The 16,179-nt window shown below is 38.6% G+C and overlaps 1 protein-coding gene across 3 annotated transcripts in view; it reads right to left on the bottom strand.

Moving 5' to 3' along the window:
* Nucleotides 1-16,179, bottom strand: part of TMEM131L (transmembrane 131 like) — a 154,488-nt gene that overhangs the window by 43,182 nt on the left and 95,127 nt on the right. For 2 of the 3 annotated variants that reach the window (XM_045552137.1, XM_045552139.1), the window contains exons 8-17: nt 12,847-12,924; nt 12,523-12,676; nt 10,860-10,918; nt 10,414-10,522; nt 7,930-8,026; nt 7,286-7,439; nt 6,551-6,721; nt 4,931-5,000; nt 3,715-3,832; nt 701-842 (exon numbers count right to left, since the gene is read on the bottom strand). In XM_045552137.1, the coding sequence (XP_045408093.1) occupies nt 701-842; nt 3,715-3,832; nt 4,931-5,000; nt 6,551-6,721; nt 7,286-7,439; nt 7,930-8,026; nt 10,414-10,522; nt 10,860-10,918; nt 12,523-12,676; nt 12,847-12,924 (1,152 nt within the window). The remainder of the gene's footprint in view (nt 1-700; nt 843-3,714; nt 3,833-4,930; nt 5,001-6,550; nt 6,722-7,285; nt 7,440-7,929; nt 8,027-10,413; nt 10,523-10,859; nt 10,919-12,522; nt 12,677-12,846; nt 12,925-16,179) is intronic. The other variant, XM_045552138.1, reaches the window with a different exon arrangement.

Raw genomic sequence — 16,179 nt, 5'->3', positions numbered from 1 at the left:
AATTGGAAGTTCTTGTTGCTATTCTTGAAACTTTTCTCTAAGTTGAAATTATTTCAAAATGAGAAGTTAAACCACCAAAAAGGATGCTATCCCTAAGAAATTCCAGGTGCACCTGCTATGGTATGCACTGTATGTAGCTCCGATCACGCGTGGTGTGGTTCTCGGCAATGAGACTTATGAGACATAAATGGAAGTCTGCGGTGGTACCGCTCTCCCTCTGCCCCTCTTGCTGCCACCCTAGTTGGACGAGAGGTGCACACACGAGCAAGGAAGCCGACACATTAAGGATGGAAAGTAGACAGGAAGATGGAGCCTTGGTCTCTGAGCATCACAGAGCACCCTGACTCGCTTTGGACCGCCCTCCTCTGAGAGCTTCTTGTTATGAAACACACTAACTTCTACGTAAGACACTCAAGATTTTCTCTGTTGTTCGCCACTTTCTTAACAGATACATTTTATTTATGGTGCTCACATTCAATTCAAAATCTATTTGCTTCATGCATTTGCAGTCAGTTTAGCCTTTCACTCATCTAGTTCTTTTGACACCTCCCTACTGAGAGTGATGAAGCACGTATCTGTGTGAATTCAAATTAATTTTGGTTCTGAAATAATTACCTCAAGGTGGAAATACTCTGGTACTTTGAAAACCCAAGAGCTGGGGTGTCGCTGACAAAGAGATTAAAAGACACGCTGTTCTTACCACACTGTTCCTAAGGGCAGTGGCGCTGAAGTTTAACATGAGACTGGGCTCTGCAATCAAACGAGGCAAGAAGAAAACAAAGGACTCTGACTCCTTGGATTTCTTCAAGTGAGCAAACCGAGTCAGTCCCAAAACATTCCTCCTGTTTAATTGATAAAGAAAGAAATTATTATAAAAAGTAATTTTGACATTAAAAAAAGAGGAACTCTCTATATATTACTCCCACTAAAAGGAAGAAGGGCTCTTGGGAAAATGGTTTATTCTAGGTCAGAGGAAGAGAAAGTACAAGATTGACCCTAGAGTGTTTTACTAGAAAACGAGGAAGTGCTCAAAGAACGATGGGGATATGTCAAAGGGACACATAAGCCAGCCAAATTTGGGACAATTTTTCATCAAAAATAACAGTGATGGTAATACAGTACAACCCACTGACTAAAGAACCCACAGTGATGCTCAACAAGAAGAGACCCTCTTTTTTTTTTAACAGTATCTGCTAATGAACATAGAATGAACAAAATAATTAGAAACATCATCATTTTGCAGTCATGAGTCTAATAACTGATTCAGTCCCTGGGATGGAACATTCTTAGGGAACATAAAATTTATATGGTATCAAATTATCACAACATAGATTATTTATTAATTACAATAGGAAAAAGATATGTACAATGGGAGAGCTGTGTCACCTATCACCAAACCAAACAATCCAACTTAGCAATGCCAATAATGGAACTAACTGACATATATGTACCTCTTGATTCGATATGACAACAAAAGACTCAAGATCAACCTCGTGACTCACATACATGCCAGAAATGTTTAACCTGAATGTAAACTTCAGGAAGCAATCAGAAAAATCCAGAATGTGGAATTTTTTATAAGACAACAAGCCTTAACTGTGAAAAACTGTTGAGAAATGAAATCCTAGGTGCTCCACCAAATTGAATAAACTCCCAGAGAAACCTTAAAACTGATTTCCGGCCATGACAGGGAAGGGAGGTCAGTTACACTCCCTTCCCAGCTAACCCTCATCAGCCTTTCTTCCCTAAGGGTCACACAGCACCAGCTCCTTGGAAACACCTGCTCCACGGCCAATTTCAACCAACCACCTGCTGCTGCTCCTCCCTCCTGCCATTTTGCTAGCATTCCTTCCTGATGCCCCCGACCTGAGTAGTTCTGACCAGTCTACGGTAGCTGTGCAGAGGGCTTTCATGTGCCCTGCTTCACCTTTGGATGTCAGAGGGCTGAAAACTCCACCCTTGAATCATGCTAACCATTTTTTAAACATGTGACCCATGCAACTCATGTGACCCATGAAACTCAACTGTGCATGCCCGTGTTTCTCCTTTCATAAATATTCATGACTCCTCCTAAAGCTTCTTAAATATGTATAATTTGGCCACCTGGCTCAGCATAAATTCCTGTTCCCCTGTTCCCTTTATCCCTCCCTCAAAGTGCCTGCTCTTGGCTTCTGCCCAAGGTTACGCCTCCCAGCCTGCAGGTTGCCACCCTTTATGAGAAACAAAGCTCTCCTTTCCAAATTTATGAACCTCATCATTCTTCAGTGGATACTGTCAGCATAATTAAAGATGAAGAAAGGTGGGAAAACTAGTCGAAAGAAAACTAAGAAAACATGATAACCAAATACAATGCATGATCCTCGAATAGGTACTGGATTAAAAGAAAGCAAAAAGAAAAAAACAGCTATAATGAATACCATTGGATCCATTAGGGAAATTTTAATGTATATTGGATAATATAATTTTATCATTGTTAAATTTGTTGGGTATGCAATGGTAGTATAGCTATATATAGGAAAATATCCTTCTTAGGTAATAAGAATTTCCTAACAAAGTTTTAAGAGTGAAGTCTCATGATATCTATAGTTTACTTTCAAATGACTCCGCAAAAAAAATCTGTGTGTGTATGTATACATAGATACAGGTATAGAGAGAAATAAAGTAAAAATGGTAAAACATGAACACCTGAACAAAATCTAGATGATGAATATTTGAGTATTCACTGCACTTTCAACTTTTCTGAGGCCTGTCAAAATAAAAAACTGAAGACAAGTATCAATCACTAGAAGTTAAGGACTGAAATTTCAATAAAGTATTATGTACAGCAGTCCCCCCTTAGCCTCCATTTTATTTTGTTTTTTGGGGGGCAGTTTTCTGAGACAGGGTCTTGCTCTGTTGCCTGAGCTAGAGTGCAGTGTTGTCATCATAGCTCGCTGCAACCTCAAACTCCTGGGCTCAAGCTACCCTCCTGCCTTAGCCTGCCAAATGGCTGGGGCTATAGGTGCAAGCCACTACACCCAGCTAATTTTTCTATTTCTTATAGAAGGGTCTCACTCTTGCTCAGGCTGGTCTTAAACTCCTGGCCCCAAGCAATCTTCCCACCGTGGCCTCCCAAAGTGCTGGGATTACAGACGTGAGCCACTGTGCCCAGCCCATTCGTAAGTTTTAAACTGCACACCATCCTTGATGAAATCTCAAGCCATCCTGATGCACCCTTTCTGGAACTCATGAATCCTCCCTTTGTTCAGCACATCCACGCTATCTTTATTACCCATCCCTTAGTCATCTCAGTTATCAGATCAACTGTCATGATATCACAGTGCTTGTATTCAAATAACCCTTATTTACCTTTTTGGCTTAATAATGGTCTGAAAGTGCAAGAGTTAGTAATGCTGACAATTCAGATATGCCAAAGAGAAGCTGTAAAGTGTTTCCTTTAAGTGGGACAGGGTGAACATTCTCAACTTAATAAGCAAAGAAAAAAATCATACGTTGAGGTTATTAAGATCTATGATAAGAACAAACCTTCTATTTATGAAATTGTGATGAAGGAAACAGAGATTCATGCATAGTATATATACAGGGTTCGGTCCTATCTGCAGTGTCAGGCATCCACTGGGGGTCTCGGAATCCCCCCCTGCAGATAGGCGGGGACTACTGTGATAGTGTCTCCCCATTGCTAAACAAAAGAAATGAAGAAAGGCGAAGACATACTTGCAGACGTCACCATTTTTGTATTTCTTCCATCTTTCATACAATTTATTTGCAAGTTCAGAATCCATATCCCAGGTAGACCGATCCAGAGAAAGGCTCCCATTCCAATTAGGAGTTCCTGAAAGTTAGATCAGATTCACATTTAGATTTACAGAAAATACAACTCAATTAGTAAATAATGCCAAGGGCTGACTGCTCAAATTCTTAACTGAGAGGACTGTAAAGTGAATAAATGCCGCCTCTGTCCTCTGTTGCTTTACTAAAAGTCCCTCTAGCTCAATGGCAAATGATATATCAAATTAAACAAACATGTATAAAACAAAACTAAATAGAATTATGTAAAGGCAATAACGCAAAAGACACATGGCTCATGAATACAGCCTGAAACAAGTTAAAATTACACTTGGAACATTTTTAACAGCTTTAAGTCTAAAATGCAAAACTGCTTCCATGTAAATGCTAACCATCATCTGAGTCTTTCAGGTCACTATGCAGAGTGCGGAGGGACAAGCAGCAATTCTCAAAAAGTGGGCACAGGGCAGGGGCAGATCCTCTATAAGGTGCATGTTTATAAACTAGTCTATTGTTCACCTTATCCTATGAACTGATTCGTTCTGTCTTGTCTGTGTTAAAAAAGATACCAGGAAGAAAAGGGGGGAACTGTCAAAAGAAATCCCTGCACTTTAAAACTCTCCTTAGATTAAATACCTTAATCAATCAAAAGGCAAAAAAAAAAAAACCCCTCAAGATATAAGAAAGAACTTCTATATTAACATTGTAGCCTTCAGTCTCATGCCACAACTAGCATCCCCTATAAGATGTTCATGTGCCTACAGCTTAAGTCTTCAAATGCAATTCCAAATTATTTTTACCAGTCAGCTTTTCTTAAATAAAAGAATCAGAATCTTCCAATTTTTCCTATGCCATAGATGCTATGATGATTGAACAATATTATTTGAAAAAATCCCCTGCAAAAGTATAAGTTATTATATAAATAATAAGGGGGGCATTATTTACACAGGTATCCTAGGTATTTCTGGAGGACTTTTTAACAAATCCAAGTCATCGTGTTAATGATCATGCTCTCTAAGGTTAGAATATGATGCAATTACCTTTACAGAAGTAATTATTCCATCTATAAATGCTAATTTTCCTCACCACTTCCCACTCCCCCCAAACTAGAGTTCTACAGAAAGCCTAAGGACAAAATACTTACCTGCTTTTGATTTTCCCATGAAATAATGCATGCCACAATGTGCTATCACTTCAAAACCCAGACTCCCTTCCTAGATTGAAAAGTAATATATGAATAACTTAAAACACAACACTAAACATAAAAATCTGAATGTACTAAAATATGAAGCAAACATTGGCCTCCACCTCAGTGAACTTCCCATTAACTAGAAGCCAAACAACTAGAAAGTAATTTCTTGGTTTCCTTTATCCTTGATTCAGCTCAGAGAAATCTGAACTGTCTCTCACAGGAAGGGTCACGACAGCGGATTCTTTACAATAATCAATACCAATAATGACCCTTGGATCCACAAGACTCCAAGCTACCATCTGAATTAAAAGACTAAATTCACTAAGCATGAGCAACTTAGTGAGACCCCATCTCTATAAAAAATTTAAAAATCAGCTGGGCATGGTGGCAGGCACCTGTAGTCCTAGCTACTTGGGAGGCTGAAGCAGGAGGATCACTTGAGCCCAGGAGTTAGAGGTTATACTGAGCTATGACTGTGCTGTAGCACTCTAGACTGGGCAACAGAGCAAGACCGTGTCTAGGAAAAAAAAAAAAAAAAAAGGACATTCCTAGTGGTGTTTTCTTTTGTTTTTCAAAACTGTACTCTAATCCTCCGAGAAACAGTGTGCCAAGCGATGGTAACTCCTAGCTACTCAGGACATTTCATGTCCATTTCCTACAGGTCTGGAGAGTATAGACTTGCTACTTCCATACACACCTGAAACCTTCTTGCCCCTCCCACAGTCACTCTTCTGATAAGGCATCTCTTGATGGGAAAAAAGAAATTTCTAAGAAACCTCTCCTGGTCAAAATATGGATCAACGAAATTAACCTTACATTTTGTTTAGTTTAATTTTAGAAGTCCTATCTGCACGCTTACAGCTGAACATGAGGCATTTCTAACTACGAAACATCAACGCTGTGAGGAAAAATCATAAAGATGGCTGCATGAATGTCTCATAGAAAAACCAGAACCTAGTGTTCTACAGAATAGCTTGATCAAAAAGAAGCAATAATAACTAAATGAAAAGAAATAAACATCAAGAAAAAAATGAATCATGTTTAAGATCATCTAAATTAAATACAATTTCCCCAAATTTTAGAAAGCATTCGCTTAATTGTGAACCTTTTCAGGCTTTTGATTTGGCCTACTAAGGAAATTCAAGGATTACAAGCAACTGAGTATCACTTAAAAGAGCGTTAAATAAAGCAGTTAACAATCTAATTTATTTGAAGTCATGGCAAGTATGTACTAAAAGCTCAACGGTGTTTTATGCAGCAAGCACATACTACTGGCTCTATAAATTTTGAAAATAAATAAAAACGAGATCAATTAATTTACTGGTAAATGTCTTATTTCATTCAAGAATCTCAAATTATTTTACAGAAAATGAAAAGTCTTTCTGAGTAAAGATTTCCATGTCTGAACAATTTATCATCTAAGACAGACCTGGTAATATCCTTCAATTTCTTAGACAGCCTTAAAGAACATGAGTTTAACCCAGTTAATAAACCCAAGCCCCATAAATTAACAAAAAAAGAACAGTAATTATCAAGAAAATTATAACACACATAGAGTGTTGTAAACAATACCTTGGTCGGTGCTGAGTAAATCTGTAGAGGTATTGAAAAAATGGCACCTATGTTTGTAGTCAAAAATACATTGGTGAATAGATTTATGGCAATGTCTTTAACAGCAAGTTTCAAAGAAAATATATTCCAACAGCCTGGAGGTAGAAATAAAGGGCCAGTGAAATTCAGAATCTAAAAAGAAAAGAAGCAAGAAAAATTACTTTTCCTAACACTAATTATGATTAAAATCATTATAAAGTATGATGCTAAAGTTCCTTAATACTTCAGAAAATACAATGTTACTCAATTATTTCCAGATCAAAGATAGAAATATTTTTATAGAAATGATAGGTTTTAAATAATGCCTAATATGCCACTTTTAAATTTCACAAAAGTAATCCTAAATTTTCCGTAAATGGTTATTTTGTAAAAGTCAACTATTTTATCATGAACCAGGCTTAGTTTTACTAAATATAATCTTTTTACTACAAATCATATATTATATTTTTAACGGTGAGAGCAACTATTTTCAAAGAATATATCCTGGTCTTTTTGAGTTCCTTGAAAGATTATTTTAAAAAAAGAAAGAAGGACAGATCTCCTAAAAGTAATTCTAAAAATGTTAAAAGAAAAATACTTGCTTTAAAAATCATAAGCTAAAATTAAATTTTATAAATAATAATTTCATAGCATTTGACCTTAAACAAAGCTTAAAACTTAAGGCTAAAACTTGGGGGAAAAAAATACTGTATGTACCTTTAAAATGTGCTTGGTCTCCTTGGAAACAAACACATCATTTAATACAACATTACGGTCAAAACGGTTGTGGTACCATATTGACCAAACTCCTGATGTGTTTTCGTGAGTCTCTATGTGAAACTGGGTTGCAGAAGATTCCATTCTAAAATACCTGTGAACAGAGGACACGCATGCTATCAGCCCTGCACGTAGGACAGCCGTCTGCACTCTAATGAACCTCTGACTGCAAAAAGAGGAGCATGATGAAACGTTACTGAACAGATGCTAGCGTTGGCAATGACCTTAGTGATCACCTCCTTCAACCTTCTGGCTTATGCATGGGGAAGCGACTGGGGCCACAACCAGTACAGCTCACAAAGACCACCAGGGCAAAACCAGGACCCCAAAGCAACTCAGAAACACCATGCGAGTATGTATCCTTTTCACATACCTGGCCCCTAACCCAGAACCTATTTCATGAACTGCATAATTCAGCTTCCTCTTCCCCATTCTGCTAACAGCCCTGCCACTGCCTGTCAGCAGCAGGGGAGGCCAAGTCCAGAGAGAAAGGGAATCTTACAAAGTCATATCAGTTATGTTATTAAAGCATTTCTAGAGAGCAGGGGAAAAACATGATTTCTGGGAAAGTGGAATTAACCTACCCTTGAACCACAGAAGAGGAGAGGCATGCTTTTAGTGTTGGAATGTGTTTTGTTTTCTTCACATCTTCCATAACTCCACTGTCACATGATGTAGCTGCTTTGTGATATAAAGAAATAAATGTGAAGTACAAGTATCTTTTCTTGCATTAGGCCTTAACAAAAATAAGATTTATCACTTATTTATAAATTTTTAATTCACTCTTCTGTCTCCATGAAAGTAGTGAATCAGACATAAATGGTCATATACTTTCTCAAACGCTCCTATTTGTCCTTCGTTCCTGGCTTGTTGCCAATGAACTGGAACGCTGTGTCTACTGCTCCCCTGGACACATACACTTTTTTAAAAAAACTTCTCATTTATTCTTTTGGGGGGAAAAAAAAGAGTCAATGCTTTGTGGCTTTTCCTTTACAAAGATCTGTATTCACCATAAATAAGAGGGAAGTCCTCAGGTCTGCCAGAGGTGACAGCGAGAAATGATGTTCCACTGGGTGAAGAAAGGGGCATGTGCAGCCATGAGCAAGAAGGAAATCAAACCAAACAGCCAAGAGGAGCTACCAGCAAAAAGTGGGATTGCATTTCTAAACACTGCTCACGTATCAAAATAACACTTGTAAGCTTTCCTTGATTTAGCTGATAATAGTAAATCACTGGTGTTGAATTCTTAACTCTGATGCTAATACCCAATTCTTTTTTTTTTAGAGCTATACATGATTCAAAAAGCAATCCAAACACTGACAAAAAATATGAAAATAGGCCGGGCGTGGTGGCTCATGCCTGTAATCCTAGCACTCTGGGAGGCCGAGGTGGGTGGATTGTTTGAGCTCAGGAGTTCGAGACCAGAATGAGCAAGAGTGAGACCCCGTCTCTACTAAAAATAGAAAGAAATTATCTGGACAACTAAAAATATATATAGAGAGAAAAAATTAGCCGGGCATGGTGGCGCATGCCTGTAGTCCCAGCTACTCGAGAGGCTGAGGCAATAGGATCGCTTAAGCCCAGGAAGGAGTTTGAGGTTGCTGTGAGCTAGGCTGACGCCACGGCACTCACTCTAGCCCAGGCAACAGAGCGAGACTGTGTCTCAAAAAAAAAAAAAAAAATATATATATATATATATATACATACATGAAAATAAAGCCTTTCACTCTGACTCCCAATTATCTTGGAGGAAACAACTGTTAGCAGTTTCTTGAGCATCCTCCCAGGTGTTCTGTGCACAAACAAGTTCACAGACACCCTTTAAAAAAAAAAAAAAACTAAATGTACACACACTGCTTGCATGTCGGTATATTCTTTCTTTCCTTTTATTTATTTATTTTCTTTTAGAGATAGGGGTTAGATCCGTCACCCAGGCTGAAGTGCAGTGGTGAGATCATAGTTATCATAGTTCATTGTAACCTCAAACTTCTGGGCTCAAACAATCCTCCTGCCTCAGCCTCCCATGTAGCTAGGACAACAGGTGTGCACCATCACACCCACACTAATTTTTTATTATTTTTTTTTTCATAGAAACGGGGTCTCAGTATGTTGCCCAGGCTGGTCTTGAACTCCTGGCCTCAGGGGATCCTCCCATTTCGGCCTCCCAAAGTGCCGGGATTACAGGTGTGAGTTACCGTGCCTGGCCATGTATGCTTTTGAATAGCTGCAGAGTCCGTCCCTCTGTAGATGGACTACAATGTAACCAGGCACCTATCAATGGATGTTTAGGCTGTTCTGTCATCAGAAACATACATTTCTATAGATAGTTTTGCATACACATATGAGCACATATAGTCCTAAAACTAGAATTAAAGATCAAAGACCATATATGTACATTTTAAATTTTCATAGATTGCCAATTTTCCTTCCAAAATAGCCTGCACCAATGTATACTCCTGTCAAAAACATATGAGTATTTTCTTTCCTAATCATTACCGATACAGAATATTAACAACCTTTTTCATCTTTATTGATCTAGATAATAAATTATACCTCATTTGTTGTTTTAACTTGTATTTGTTTAAATATGTGTAAGGCTGGGCATGTTTTCCTATGTTTAAAATCCATTTGAATTTCTTTACAGACTTCTTTTTAATGTTAAGTAAGAACCTGAAGATAGGGTGGGTTTTACACACACTAGACATTCTGCGTCACATTCTACACAGGGAAACAACACGGGGCAGTCCGGCAATGCTGCTGTTGGTACAGGCACCTCCCTGTAACACATAGCTCTCTGCTCTTCCAAATCACCAAGTCAAGCTTTTAACTCAAAATCCTACCTATGTGGCAAGATAAAAGTAGCATCAGTAATAGTTTTTATATCATACTGTCTATCTCTTAGAACTATTAAGGCTGTGGTTTATTGAAACCAAACCCATTCCAGTTTTTTAAAACCATGCCTCATCTGTATTTGTCAGTCATTTCACAGAAAAAACTGCCATCGTAACAACTAGATACCAAAAGTAAAAAAAAAAAAAAGAATCTCCAGTATTTTTTAAAATCTGTACCTTTGCAAGTAAAAGAAGCAATTTTTGTAAAGTTGGTTGTAGAAGTAGGGAGGAGCACTGGTTCAAACTGCAGAGACACAGCATCTCTCTGTGAGAAATGATGTACATCCTACAACAAAAAAAAAAAAAGAAAGAAAAAGAAAAATCCCACATTACTACTCTCGGCAGGGAGAATATTTACCCAGTTAGAATCTACTGCTAAAATCAGTGAACGCACAGACCAGCTTACATAGCAATTGCTCAGCATCCGTGTGTAGCAGTATGAAGGGGGCTGCTGACAACCCTCACACAAACAGAGGTTCAAGTACGGAAAAATGGGGTTTAAATTAAAGCAAAAGAGAACAGGTACAGTGCTTCTGTATTTGTTCCTGAAAAATCCTCACATTCTACAATTAAATGCACACATGTAATTTTAAATTTCATTCTATGTAAGCGTTAACAATTACCTGTATCCACACAAGGCTGCTTCCGGAATGTAGTATGTACATATTGACCGTTGAATCGTCTGTGCAAAAGAGTCAGAACAATGAGATTAAAACAAGGAGCCATCTTGCTCCCATACCTTATTCTAGTAATTAAAATATCACATCATACATTTCTATAAAAAATGGTAATTTGTTTCTCAACACTTAAATTGAAACTATAAGCTATTTTCTTTTGGGTAATTCTTGTAGGTCACAAGAAAAACGATCCTTACAGAAAGACTGACCTACTAACCTCAGCTCTCTAAATGATGAAGAAACAGCAGGGAGGAAATTCTGAGTTTAGCATTGTGCTATGTTTCTTCTGGGTGCAACTAACCAACTGGACAGCTTCAAATAAAGCTATGTGGTCCTGTTGATTAGACAGTCCCTTGTTTCTTCATTTAGACAACAACATTTGGAAAGAATAAAGCCTGGAGATCTCAAAATGCAGGCTTCCTTCAGCCCTCACTGACAGAAATGTTCCCCAACGCTCAGGGCTCTGCCCCACATTGATGTTCACCTGACCACTGTGACAATCACCAAAACAGGAGAGCTCTCCCACTGATCCATGACTACTACAGCCAGCTCTGAGGACTGGAAGGTAAATCATGTTTGACCAACAATTAAGACTGCCAATAGGCCAGGCGTGGTGGCTCATGCCTGTAATCCTAGCACTCTGGGAGGCTGAGGCAAGAGGATCACTTGACGTCAGGAGTTTGAGACCAGCCTCAGCAATAGCGAGACCCTATCTCTACTAAAAATAGAAAGAAATTAGCTGGGCAACTAAAAATAAAAATAAATTAGACAGGCATGGCGGTGCATGCCTATAGTCCGAGCTACTTGGGAGGCTGAGGCAGGAATATCGCTTGAGCCCAGGAGTTTGAGGTTGCTGTGAGCTAACCTGACGCCACAGCACTCTAGCCTGGGCAACAGAGCAAGACTCTGTCATAAGAAAAAAAAAAAAAAAGACTGCCAATTAAAAAACTACACTTTTATATACCATTTGTACCATTTCTTTCTTTGACTACGAATACACTTATATACTCACATACACAAGAGTCTTGATAACCAAAGGATAACAGCAAATCCTACATTTATGAAATTCATGGGTCATAAAACGTCGTCTCCCACAAAAGTTCTTAGAAAGGTAAACTGATGAACTAGGTTATTTCTGATAAGTAGGACACACATTTCCAAACATAATATTCATAAAACTGAACACTAAAATTCCACTCTAACTTGTCAGGCATTCAGGAACAACCAGCATCCTATCAACTATTAAAAATATAAAACAGTATATGATAGACAGTATGATTGGGTCAACTAAGCGGAAATCAGTAAAACTGGAACAAGAAATCCAACACTTCAAATACTTTGTGTATATTTATTTGTTTACTATTTCCAAAAATGCTAAAAAAAATTCATTCCCAAGCAAACTCACAATAGTTTGCAGTTGTCACTTAACTTCTCCCCAAAATAAAACAGCTTTATCAGCAGTGGCAGATTGAGAACCAGTTACTATCACAGTTTTTTAATAATTAAAACAAAGCCTCTTCGTCTTGGTTTGCTATGATGCAATCTACAAGTAAATGCTATAGAATGATGATGCAGGTTAATCAAAATATATCGCAAGATTTCACCTTACCTGAGGTCTCAGATTTATCTGTAGCTACATAAACAATAGAGAGATGATCTAACAAATCTTGTGTGTTTTCTTCAAATTCTTTTGAGGAGTTTTCCATTGTTACTATTATGCTCATTTGTAGGCGCAAAACATCATCAGATTCCAGGTAACAACTCTGAGATGGGGGGGAGGGAAAAAAGAGGAAAAACTCAAAAAATAATCTGAACTTTGTGATTTCAAATTTCAAAAGAAAAAAAAGCACTTATCTAAGAACAGAATGTGCTGTTTTATTTTTAAGCAAAGAGGAAGGAAGGCAGCGAGAAAACACTAAATATTTTACTTTACCTTTAATTGCTGACACACTTTATTATGTAAACTGCATTCCAGTTGCACCTGCAAGAGGCTAGTATTAGTGGTTTCTGCCTAAAAGAAGGAAAAGGGGAAAAAGAAGTTAAAAGGAAGCAAAAGGCTCCATCTGGCATTAATAGTAAACCATTTATCATTTATTCAGAAACTATACTCATTCACTCATTCAACAATTATTTGAGTATCTGCTCAGTGCTGGGCATTATTCTATATAACAGTGAGCAAAACAGAGAGATCTATCCTGTCACTTTGCTTACGTTCTAATGAAATCATAAGCAACATAAAAATTCCTATTAAGGCAATAAGCAGGTAAATATGTTCTAAATATACACAGGAACACTGTAGCTTGGCCTTTCCAAAGCCTGTTGAACATTCTGTTTAAACATAGGAGTTTCCTTTTATTTTGGAGTAGGTTTACTCAGTAATAGCCAATTAACTGTTTTTATGTGTGCCTTCCATCGGTACAATGCCCTTAGAAGTCATTCATGATCCTTAAATCAGACAAAACCATTAGGGAATGTCCAAAATTCACCTGGCTATCATTTTTAATATATGGAAGAGCTATGGGTGGAAGAGACAAAAGTATATGAAAAGAATAGTCAAGTTCAAAGATCTTAAGAGTCACCTGGGAAGACATGGACACAGCTTCAAGAAAAGGAAATGAAAAATCCAAACAAGGGATACAGCCATGTGGTGGCAGAGTGTGGGCTACAGACATGTGTGAATACACACAAAACTCAGTCAGTGCAACATGTGAATCTAAAAGACCTGGGCCATGAGATTTCTTCTTTCGTTAAGTTTGATGTCCCTGGCATAGTGACTATAAAAAGGTACTGGGCCTGGGAGCCAGTCAAAGCATCGGGAAATAGCGACAAGATAAGAAGGAATTCCCCAAAGCCTAACCTGACTTAACTGTCGGTGAGCATCTATTACTAACTTTGGGGAGCAGGGAGGTCACTTAAGGCCAGGGGTTTGAGACCACCATGGGCAACACAGTGAGACCCTGTCTCTACACACACATATATACACACACACACACAAATGTTTTTTAATTAGCCCAGGAATTTGAGGCTGCAGTGAGCTATGACTGCGCCACTGCACTCCAGCCTGGGGGACAGGGTGAGGCTCTGTCTTAAAAGAAAAAAAAAATTGTTGCTAGTATCTGCCAGTGTTCTTAAATAGAATAATATGCTTTATAAACTGAACCTAAAAGGGGAAGAACTAGATTTTGAAGTTTGTCTTCCTATGAACAAATCCCACCATCAAAGACAAACAAAAAAAGCCCCCTACTTTCTGAAACCACTTTAACCAAGGTTACAAATGATCTTTGCGTGGCCAAATCCAACAGAAACTTCTCATTTTGCTCACCCCTTCTACCCCCTTTAACACCATTAACCATTTGTCCTTCCCTGGGTTTTTCTTTTTTCTCTCTGGCTCTTCCTCCTCTAGCCATCAGACTGTGGGGTTACCCTGGATGCTGTCTGTACTCTTCACTGCCTGAAGCAGAGCTCTTTGATGTGCTGAAGCCTCCCACGTGGACTTCTCGAGCTCGGACCTCTCTGCATGCCCGTGTATCCAACCACTGACTGGGCAGCCCCCTGAATCCCCACACAGCCCAAGCCAGCTGCCTTGCTATGTGCCTCACCTTAGTACCATTATTCCTCAACTGCACCATCATTCATACAGTTTAAGCCAGAAACCTGAAAACCAACTTCACTTCACCTTCTCACTCACCCTTCTCAAACAAACCCATAGCCAAGGTACACTGATTGCACCTCCTCAATACCCCTTAAACCACCCCCCACTTCTCCTCTTGCTTCATATCCTAGGGATCAGGGCCTGGCAAGCTATGCCCACAGGCTAAATAAATCCAGTCCGCTGCCTGTTTCTGTAAACAAAGTTCTACTGGAACACAGCCATGCCCATTCCTTTACATATTGTGCTGCATGTGCTACAACGGCAGAGTTGAGTACATGCAACAGACTGTATGGGTTGCAAAGTCAGAATAGTACTCTAATGACACTAACCTACAGAGAGAGTTTGTGGTGCAGTAACTTCCTCCCAGTCTCCCTGCGCCCACCTATGCCCTTTCCACTCCATTCTCCACACTGCATGAGAGTTTACTAACATGCATATCTGGTTATACCACTATTTGCTTAAAATTCTTCAAAGACATCCCACTTGGCAAAAGTCCCAAATCCTTTACTTTAGCTATAAAATCTGGGCACCTACCCAGCCTCCACCTCCTTGGTCATGCTCTAGCCTCACTGATCTACTTTCTGTTTTGCCTCACAACCTTTGAATTTGCTGTTCTTTGCCTTGAACCCACTTCCCCAACACACCCACCCCTCCACCTAGATAAATCTGATTTAGCCCTCATGTCCCGGCTTAAATACCCCTCTCAGATACCACAGCTGGGGTAACTGCCCATTCATTAATCACACCCATAGCACCTTCTACCTAACCTTTGTAACACTTCTCACATAATGTAAGAACTTGGTCAAGGTCTATGTTTCCCAGTAGATTCTAAGCACCTTGTTTGGTGTTTTTACCACAATGCCTATCACTTAATCCGTACTCAATATACAGCTGGTGAATGAATAGAGGTGGGCACACAGCCACTGATGCTATGGAATCCAGCAAGCTTAAAAAGGGAAAGGAGCTAAGAATAGTAAACAATGTCTATAAAAGAATATATCAAAACCTGACATTTGGTGTATACTTCTGATCTGAAAATTTCAAAAAATACTTAAAGAAAACACCATACTAACATATTTTCAAAGGACACATTTATAATTAAGTTTAAAAAAAATCTACAACAATTTAACTATGTTAAGGTCTTCATCTGACCAGGCAATTCTCTACCCTAAGATATTTCTTCAAACGAAGAAATAATAGTAAAAGTTCAAACTTAAGACTTTGAACATGATTAACAATCCTATTTGCACAGTGACCTAACATGATTTAAAGCCTAATATTTTGTCACTCTTGGTAAATCTCTGGAAGGATGAATTTATAATGTCACCTTAAATAAGATTCTTCTATTAGCTGGAAGTTTAACAAAAATAAACCACTACTTTGTTTCATTTGCTGTAGGACATATTTCAGAATCCCACAAGGGGGAGTTCTAGCACCTCTAAACTGCCCTTGAAGTATGCTAACTTTTCTAACAAAAATTTAAAAGTTCATTTCTGTCTTTCTCAAAAGAACAAAACAATTGAAATCTTAACTTAAAAAGAGAAAGTATAACCAAAACCTGAGCCAGTCGGGGCAACCACACACAATGGGGTACTAGTTCCCCTGAAAGGACCC

Source organism: Lemur catta, chromosome 5 (genome assembly GCF_020740605.2).
Source record: "Lemur catta isolate mLemCat1 chromosome 5, mLemCat1.pri, whole genome shotgun sequence".
NCBI classification, from domain to species: Eukaryota; Metazoa; Chordata; class Mammalia; order Primates; family Lemuridae; genus Lemur; species Lemur catta.
The sequence above is the reverse complement of the archived record's forward strand: the minus strand, read 5'-3'. Positions and strand labels throughout refer to the sequence as shown.